Genomic DNA, 9,687 nt, shown 5'->3' with positions numbered 1-9,687 from the left:
GGAGGGCAGCATGGAGGAGAGGCAGGAGCCGGAAGGAACTAGGCCATCCCTTGGGTGCCTCCAGGCCACAGGTTGGTTGGTTGTCACATACAGGAATGAATGGCTGCGGAAGGGCATATCAAAAGTACAAAAGGACCTGGTGGCCTGCTGGGGGCCACTGCTGCCCCAAGGGAAGTCTGGCTGGTTTCTCGGTTTGGCACAGGTCAATGCTGGCAGGGCCACGGGGGTGGGCAGAGGGGGGCTGCAGCACAGATGGGGTTGGCGGGTGCATGTCTGTGTTTCCCAGTGTATGGGGAGGGGTCTCTCTCTCTTTCTGTGTGTGTGTGTTTGTGTATTTGTGGCGTGTATGTGTGTGTGTGTGTCTAATTGGCTTTTTTATATCAAGAACACTTAAGTTTAAAATCTTTACAAAGGACAAAACACGGCGTCTTCCGTTAGTGTTTTAAAGAACTAAAGATCTGCTTAAAAAACGTCTCTTGGAAAGAAACAGACGGACAGGAAAAAAGTTTTCTCCACGACACGAAGGAGAGGCGTGAGGGTTGCGGGGGACGGGGCGGGGGGGGGGAGGAGAGCCACCTGGACAGCATCTGTTTGGGCCCAGCACCAAGCGCAGGCTACATATCCAGGACACAGCACTGGGGCTTTGGGCACCGCACTGCACCTGCCCAGGGCTCCCTGGCATGTGGTCTCAAGTCGCTGTCTCAGCATGGCAACTCAGCCCACGAGAGTTGTTTTCCCATGGCACTGACTGGTAAATCTCTAGTGGTAAGGAGGGAATGGCAGGCAGGAGCCACCCCAAGGCCCACAGTTGGGGTTCCCCAGGCGGTGCCCTGTGGCTCTGGGGAGGTGCCGGGAGGGGCCTCCAGCAGGCTCAGAGGGCTCCCCGATCCCCTCCTGCACAGTGTCTGGACTCGGGAGCAGGGAGCGAGGCGGCTCTGGTCGCAGTTTTTGGCCCCCTTCTGCTTGGCCAAGACCCTTGCCAGGCCTCCAGGAGAGTCAAAGCACTTGATACAAACGAAATCCCCAAAGGGCGAGTAGTCCAGGGACGCTCGCCACACCTTGCGGCCACTCCCCCCTCCCCCCGGCAGTGCCAGGTCCGGCGAGGGCGCACGGGGAGTGCACGGGTGCTTGGGGCAGGCTATACCCGGGTGGTGGAGTGTGAGTGCGGGAGCCCAGTACTGCTGAAGCTGGCGGCGAAGGTGTTGTAGGGGTGCAGGGTCTGCAGCCCCACCAATGAGTTGGGGATCATCGTGATGGTGTTGGGCGTCATGAGCGGGATGTCGTCCGGCGAGCGGCGAAGGGTGAGCGTGTAGTCGGGCAAGGCGGCAAGGCGCAGGGCGTCATGGGGGGCCTCACAGTCGCCGTGGTGCGCCTGGTTCGCCTGCAGCGATGGCATCTCCTCCTCTGGGGTGTGACCGATGTCGTTGGCGGCGCTGGCGGCCCGCTGCGGGCTGGGCTGACGGTGCGTGTCCTGCCGGCGCTTGTCCTTTCGGTAGTAGAGGGCGGCGAAGGCCAGGACGTTGAGGAAGAGCAGCGAGGCACCCACAGCGATGGTGACGCTCAGCTCGGTGGAGTAGTCCCGGGGGTTCTCCACTAGCAGGGTCCCCGCCCCGTCCTGCTCCGGGTTCCACTTCTCCTGTGAGCCCTCGCTGGTGTAGGCGGTGGAGATGGCTGGGCGCTTGGTGCTCCAGGCCTTGCCGTTGGGCCGGCGGGTGATGTGGGAGTTCTGGGTAGTGTCGGGCGGCGGCACCTTGGTGGTGGTGGAGGTGTAGTGGAACATGTCATGCAGGTTGTACAGGTGCGGCACCAGGTGCTTCCAGAAGGCAACCTTGGTGGCGCGGTAGTGATCTCGCACGCGCGGCTTGAGGCCGATGTGCAGGTAGAGCTGGTCGCGGGGGTTGTACTTGGACCACGCCACCTCCTCAAAGCGGTTGGCCTTGGTGTGGATGAACTTGGTGTCCTGAGGCACCGGCTTGTTGGGGTCCCTGGAAGTGTGAGAGAAAGAGGGAACACAAAGTCAGCAACGTGACTTTGGACAACATTATTATTATTATTATTATTATTATTATTATTATTATTATTAGATTAAATTTATCTACTGCCCTTCATAAATGGATCCCAGGGTGGTTCACAGAATAAAATACAAGCTAAAGCACAAGTAAATACCGTATTTTTCGCTCTATAACACACACCCGACCATAACACGCACGTAGTTTTTAGAGGAGGGAAACAAGGAAAAAAATATTCTAAACGAAACAGTGGATATATGATTTTTGTGGTTCATGCTGTGGCCACAGACATGTGATCTGACAGTGAGTTTGGAGTAGCCCAATGCAAAAATCCTGAGGTTCCAGGTAGATCCATGCTTTGTAACCACAGAGGAGGGAAGGAAAGGGAACCATGGATCCTCTGCTCACGACTGCAGCAGATCCCACCCCCGCCACCCGTAGGCATTCCCTCCATAGCACGCACAGACATTTCCCCTTACTTTCTAGGAGGAAAAAAGTGAGTGTTATGGTGCAAAAAATACGGTAATAAAACCAAAACAATAACACACACACCCTCTCACAGATACATTTTAAAAGACTGTCAGATTTTTATTTATTTATCACATTTATATGCCACTTTTTCCTCCTCGGGACTTCAAGGCAGCGTACGTGGTGCTCCTTCTCCTGCGCACCTCATCCTCACAACAGCCCAGTCAGGTAGGTTAAGGTAAAAGATGCCCAAGGTTGTACCCAGTGAGCTTCACGGCTGAGTGGAGATTCGAACCCTGCTCTCCCAGATCCTAGTCCAACACTCTTAACCACTACGCCAGCTGGGCCCTCGAGGGAAAAAGAACCACTATGCCAGCTTTAGAGGCCTTAGAAAGACAAGTGGCCTATCCAGGGTAGTTAACACCAAACCAGAAGCAACAAGCTATTAAAACATAGGCGCTTGATTTAAATGGCAGGCCCTGAAATTCTGGTTCTGTAAATCTGAGCTCAGTCTAGGGCAGGGATGGGGAAACTTTTTCAGGCAAGCTTCTGAGGAAAACATGCCACCCATGGGTGGGCCAGGGGTGAAGTGGGTGGAGCAACATGTGTAATTCTAACCTCTGTCCAGTAAGCTGTGCATTCACTTCCCCACCCTCCATCTAAACATGCTTGAGATGTTACCGGAGTTCAAGGACACGTTCCAGCCAATCAGAAGCACTAGGGATGAGAGGGAGGGCCATAGCGGGGTGTGGCCTGGAGAGACAGTCCCAAGGGCCGGATGGAGAGCCCTGAAGAGCCACATCTGGGACCAAGATTCCCCACCCCTTCTCTGGCAGATGGAGACGAGGCTTTTTTTGAGGAACCACCTTTTGCTTAGCCTGATGGTTGATCCTTTTTATTCTGTACTGCCCACTCCAATGGGAAGTGGCCCTCTTTGACTTGAAACCCTTTTAACTGAAGGAGGTAGGGATCAGACCTAGTACCCTCATGCCTACACAGCCTAATGAGATGTAGCCTTTGTCTCAACCTCCTGCCCCATCACCAAAATCAACCAACCTGTTTAATGCACAACTTTGCACAGGGAGGCAGCATGGCAGGAGGTGTCTACAGCTTGCAAGTAACTCAGCCCCTGCAACCATTACATATCCCTGTCCTGTTCCCCCCTCACATCTTTTTTTGATTGAGGTTCTTCCACTAGGGAGATGACTGGTAACCCTCACCCACTTGGCCCCTGGGATGGGAAGGGGGGTGGTGGAAACCTACCCGGTCTTGGCAAAGTTTGTCCAGTAGGTCATGACCACAGCACTCAGCATGACATCGTTCTTGGAGAAGTTGCAGGGGAAGAGGTCGGTGGGCCCGATCATGGGGATCCCGAAGACGTAAGGCACCTCGTCCCCGTGGGCGGCGTCGGACCAGGGCGGCTTCATGAGGCTCTGACAGTGGTGGTAGAAGGCGTAAAAGTATGTGGGGGAGCCATAGCGGGCATGCAGGTCGGCGGTCACCACTGAGGGCTCCACCCACTGGTGGTCGGTGAACAGGGCCACCAGCGTCTTGCGGCGCGTCTCAGGGTTGTCCCGGTCAGCCCAGTCCGTGTACATGAACTTGATGGTCTCACGGAGCGTGTCCTTGCCCTCAGGGTAGCCGTACAGGTTGTCCACAAAGTTGGAGACGGAGTAGTCAAAGTCGCTGCCTGAGACACCGTCCTCCGGGTCCACCACGCCCTCCACGAACTTGAGCCCCTCGCCTTGGTTGACGCCCAGCATGATGTCGTAGTTGAGGAACTCGCCCTGTTCCATCAGGATCTCAGGGTCGTCAGGGATGACGTCCCCATCAATGACGGGCCCAAAGGCCACGTGGTAGCGTGCCGGCTGGATGTCCTGCTCCACCAGCTCCTTGGCGCTCTTCTGCCGCAGGCAGTCCACCATGTCCACCGTGTCCAGCACGTTGCAGCCAACCTTGTCAGCCAGCAGGCTGGTGTACTTCACTGGCTGGTAGTTGACAGCCCAACTGGAGAGGGCAGAGCCGCTCTGGATGATGGCCCTCTGGAAGAGGCCTGCAGGTGGGAGACACAGAGGTGAGCAGAAAAGGCTTGAGCATCAACATCAACCTTCTCTCTCTCTCTCCTGCCTAGGCTGAGGAGCCCCTTAGGATGCCACCCTGCCACAAGTGCTGAAACGGCAGAATTGACTGCTGAATTAAGAGGATGTCATGACAAGAGTGTTTACGATGGAACAGAGACCGCTGATGGATCACCTACCAAAATATCAGCAATCTATGAAGTTGTGGGCAGGATTTGGCATATGAGCAGCAAATGAATGAAAGATCGAATGGTAGCGGGGTTTAGATAATGAAAATACATGTGTTACGAAACAGCTTATAAAAAGGAGTATAAACCAAACGTCAGGAAAGGAAGGGTGGTGGGAAGTCAAGAAGGAACTTGCATGTTTTTTAAAAAAATTTATATGGTGACAAATGCTTTGAAATATTGCTGGAGACTTAATAAAAATGATATATGCACACATAAAGGTAAAGGTAAAGGTACCCCTGCCCGTACGGGCCAGTCTTGACAGACTCTGGGGTTGTGCGCCCATCTCACTCAAGAGGCCAGGGGCCAGCGCTGTCCGGAGACACTTCCGGGTCACGTGGCCAGCGTGACATCGCTGCTCTGGCGAGCCAGCACCAGCGCAGCACACGGAAACGCCGTTTACCTTCCCGCTATAAAGCGGTACCTATTTATCTACTTGCACCCGGGGGTGCTTTCGAACTGCTAGGTTGGCAGGCGCTGGGACCGAACAACGGGAGCGCACCCCGCCGCGGGGATTCGAACCGCCGACCTTTCGATCGGCAAGTCTTAGGCGCTGAGGCTTTTACCCACAGCGCCAATATGCACACATACAAACACACAAACAATATGCCACCCTGTTTTCCTGCCCACAAACAATGTGGCAGCTATCAGCCTCTGCGAGAAGCTAGCTCTAAAGGGAGAGAACAGTTGATGCTGCCCTGTGGACCTTTGGCCTCTCCTGAACTATTTCTGGGAAACACAAGAAGCCACAAGACACACCCAACAGCCCCTCTTTCCGCTGCTGGGCTCCAGAAATGGGAAGAAAGGGTGCCACTTTCTTCTTAGATGCTGGCCTGGCTGCAGAGTGTGGCGCACCCTGGGGCATTAGCTTAAGCCTCCCCCCCTCCAGTGTTCACTAACCCATCGGCAGCAGCCTCTGGCGGGATGCTCAGGCAGGGCCAAGTGTGGCTCCGTCCTGCCCCGCCCGCCACAATAAGCAGGAAGGGGAGGAGGGGGTGTTGGCAGCGGCCTCCCTCCTGCAGGCAGGGCTCTTGGAGGCTGCAGGCTGGCGGCTTGGGGGTTAAAGCCCCACACCACTTAACCCTGTGCATCCCACCGGGAGCAGCCCTCGCTTCCTGCCCAGCTGGGCCCCGCTCCGTGCCAATGCCCAGTGGCACAAAGAAGCCTTTTTGCTGGAGGGAACACAAGCGGCAGGGGCGGTGGTGGGGGTGGGGGGGCAGCGACGGCAACGCAGAGCCTAGGAAGCAGGCCCACAAAGGGCCTGGGGCTGGCAGAGGAATGCTGGGCTGGGTGCCAAGGCCCCTTCCATGCAGCTTGTCCTCTGAATACAAAAAGGCCCCAGGAAACGGCAGCCTCCGCAGCTGAGACAGGGGGAAGGGGCCAGAGGGCAGCGTTCCCTCTGCGGCGGCAGAAGCGCTCAGCGCTTGGCCTGGGCTCCCCAAAAGAGCAATGCCACACAGGGAACCGAGGCCAGGCCTCGTCTCTCTGGATGGAGAAGCCCCCTGGCTCCCGACCTGGGGGGTAGGGGGGGTAGAAGTCTATTTATAATCACACTCTCTCTTGCTGCAAAATATCCTCTCAACCAGCTGCATACCTTGTCAGCGTTAATTGCCTCTCGCCTACATTTTCTGTCGGTATTTTAACAACCGTTGCAAGGGCGCTGCGTCATCGCAAGGCTTATACCAAAGCTTTCCAGGACATCCGCTGAGTGGAGGAGGTCTTGAATCAGCCACTCAAGTGCAGTTGGGCATGCTTGGAAGGCATCCTGGCTCCCGCAAGGCTGGGGCAGCTAAAGAGACCGAGCTACGAGCTGGGGGAAATCCGTGGTTTGAATCTTGCCCCAGCCATGAGAACATAATGAGGGCCTGGCTGCTAGATTGGGCCAAAGTCCAGCACCATGACTTCACAGCGGCCAGCTGGGGGCCTCTATTGGAAGCCCATACACCAGGCCTGAGCACAACAGACAGCACTCTCCCCACCTGCAATTCCCAGGTATTCAGAGGCACAGTGCCTCTGACCAAGGGCAAAGAACACAGCCAGATCCTCAGGGATTTGTCTAATCCTCTCTCAAAGCTGTCCAATTGAGTGGCCATTGCTGCATTGCAAGAGAGCAAAACTACATGCTGAACTATATGCAGTGAAGAGTTTTTCCTTTTGTCTCTTCTGAACATTCCAACATTCAGCTTCATGAGTGGCCTCAAGTTCTAGGGTCACTGAGAGGGAGGAAAAGACTTCTCATCCTCTCCCCCCCCCTTTCACATCAGGTGCACACCTCTGCCATGTCCCCTCTCACTCGTTTTTCTTCTTCTAAACTTATTCACACACCCTCTGTCTTTTTTCTTCAGTAAGCCTCTAGCCACTGTTATACAGTGATAACGATGCTCCTCTACCTTACAGAGGTGTTGTAAGGCAGAGTTTTCCAGACTGTGTGTTGTGACACGTTAGCATGTCAGCTGGGGTGCAGGTGTGTTGCACGAACACTCCTTGCACTGCTGCCGGGGCTGGAAAGGGGTTTGTTTAACTTCCAGTTTGCTAGTGAAACTGAATTACTGAATGATTATGCATGTCTAAAAAGTGTGTCACCAGCATGAAAAGTTTAGAAAGATCTGTTGTAAGGATTACGAAGGGGCCCTTCTCTAAGTCCCACCACCCTTACAGGCATGCTGGGGGGGGGGAGGACACACACGCGGGACAGGGCCTCCTTGGTGGTGGCTGCTCCCCGACGACTTCAGAACTCCCTCCTGAGAGACACTCTCCCTTACTGTGGTCCTTCTGCAAGCAGGTGAAGACTTCCTCATTCCAAGAGGCTTTTGGGAACTGACTGCTTTAAAGAAAAGGGCTGGTGCCATGCTGTTTTTATAGTAATTGCTGGAACACACACACACACACACACACACACACAATTTAAACTCTATCAATGTTTAATTGTTTTTAAATTATTATTTTTTCTGTGTTTTAGCAGTTCTAATTTTTATCAGTAAACTGCCAGGGAAAAAGGCAGGGAACCCACAGGGACCTCCCTGCAGCATCACAACTGGGTCAGTGGGCATATAAAACCAGTCCAAAACTAGCTTCCTCCCACAGCCCTCATCTGCGGATGCTGCCATCTGGGCTGTGAGTCCTGGAAGACCTGCTGCCTGCCTTGCAGGCCTTTTCTCACCTGGACTGGGAGGCCGGGGCCCAGACTGACTCCAACTGCAAAAGTTGAGGCTCCTGAAAAGACACTTGGGCTGGGGCATTGTTTAGGGAGTGTTTTTTTGGGGGGGGAGGGAGGTGTTATTGCTATTATTTGTATCTTTATTTTAGATCTTGATGGACATGTGAAAATTGTTCAGTTTGATTATGCATTTTTTAAACGTTTTATTTATTGCTTTTGTTATGTCACAGCTATGTATTTTCTTTCATGTTGCAAGCCGCCTTGAACGTGGTTTGAACTGTGGAAAAATATACACATAAACTACATATGCATGCATGTATGCCATGAGAAGAGGACTGTGGGTCCATTCCTTCTGCAGATCATATCAGCAAAGTCATAGCTACTGTTTGAGGGCTTATTTTTTTAACAAAAGCAGCAAGTTGAAACTTTGGAAGCCCATTAACAACAGAAGCAAGCACACAGACACTTTCCTATCAATGGGGGGCACCCTGGGTGGGCACGGATTCTGACCTATGAACAGATATTCCAGTGCCTTTTCGGGAGGAGGGTGGAATAGGGAGGGCAGTTGTTTTTAAAAACCCTCCCCTCCCACCCCACAGGCCCAATATAAAAATCCACTCTTCCTCCCCTACCAGGAGCTATTATGGAAAACACAATATAAGTATCTGCATCCCCCCCCCAAGAGAACTGCAGGTTTGGTGAAGCCCTTCTCACAGGGCTCTATCCTCAGTTGACACATCTCTCTTCCTCAGATACAAACACACAGGCTAGCTCTCTCCCCGTATATGTGTGTACACACACGTGGTTGTTTTTTTTTTTTGTGTGTGTGTGTGTCTGTTTTTAACCAAAGAAAAAGTCACTGGGAGCTCTCATCACGTCACTGTCTAGTTCTGGCCCCCTGGCACTTAACACGTCTCCCTTTCTCTGCTCCCAAACCAACGCCGTTTGTTCACTGTGACTCATCTTGGGCCTTCGCCTTGTTGGATGCAGTCCTGACAGCTTTGTGCTTTCCTTCTCCTTAGTCACATGTACTGCCTCCCGTTTCCTGTAAGTTCTGCTTTTATAAAATCTCCAGGCTGCTAGGAAATCTCCTTGTGCAGCCACATCGATCTGCTAGGGAATCGTTCCAGGTTGTCCTTTGCATTGGCACGCCACGGGGGTGTGCCTCTCCCATACTGCCCTTCTGAAGAACTACCAGGCTCCAGCTCCCTCCTTTCCCCTCTTCTGTGCCCAGGACCAGATTTGCCAGTGTGCTGAAGCTCGTGCTATTGAACTTCACATCCTTCACTTGCCAAGCATCACCCCCACCCCCAACACACACCCTGCCACCACTGCAGGAAAATACAGAACAATGTGATTTTTATTGACATGTGAAATGTAGGCGATCACATTTCAATCTCTCCTGTATACACGTTGGCTGGAACCGGAGGGAGCATTTTGCCTCCTGAGTTCAGGTTTGGAAGGTGCTGACAGCCCACTAATTAAAGAGAGGAACCCATAGCGTGCAACCAAGTAGCCACTAATACTGAGCTCCCAGGACAGAGATGAGGGAACTGGGAGCCCTCCACATGTTCCTGGACAACCTCATGTTTCCTGACCATGGAAGTTGGTGTTGAGTGACATTTGGAGGGTCCCAGATTCCACACACCTACCCTTGAGACACACCAGAAGTTAATGTGCCGTGATTTAAAAACAAACAAACAACCTCCTTGCCAATTGATTGGATGAGCAGGCGTGACCATGAAACC

General features: G+C 53.3%; 1 protein-coding gene across 6 annotated transcripts in view; it reads right to left on the bottom strand.

The window, feature by feature from the left end:
- Positions 1–429: 429 nt before the first annotated feature.
- Positions 430–9,687, bottom strand: part of NLGN3 (neuroligin 3) — a 65,086-nt gene continuing 55,828 nt past the window's right edge. For all 6 annotated transcript variants that reach the window (XM_082208414.1, XM_082208417.1, XM_082208415.1 and 3 more), the window contains 2 exons: positions 3,741–4,530; positions 430–1,985 (listed from right to left, as the gene is read on the bottom strand). In XM_082208414.1, coding sequence (XP_082064540.1) covers positions 1,139–1,985; positions 3,741–4,530 — 1,637 coding nt within the window. In that variant the 3' untranslated portion in view covers positions 430–1,138. The remainder of the gene's footprint in view (positions 1,986–3,740; positions 4,531–9,687) is intronic.

This window comes from Podarcis vaucheri (assembly GCF_965113315.1).
Source record: "Podarcis vaucheri genome assembly, chromosome: Z".
Lineage (NCBI taxonomy): Eukaryota > Metazoa > Chordata > Lepidosauria > Squamata > Lacertidae > Podarcis > Podarcis vaucheri.
This window is presented reverse-complemented; position numbering and strand designations above follow the sequence as displayed.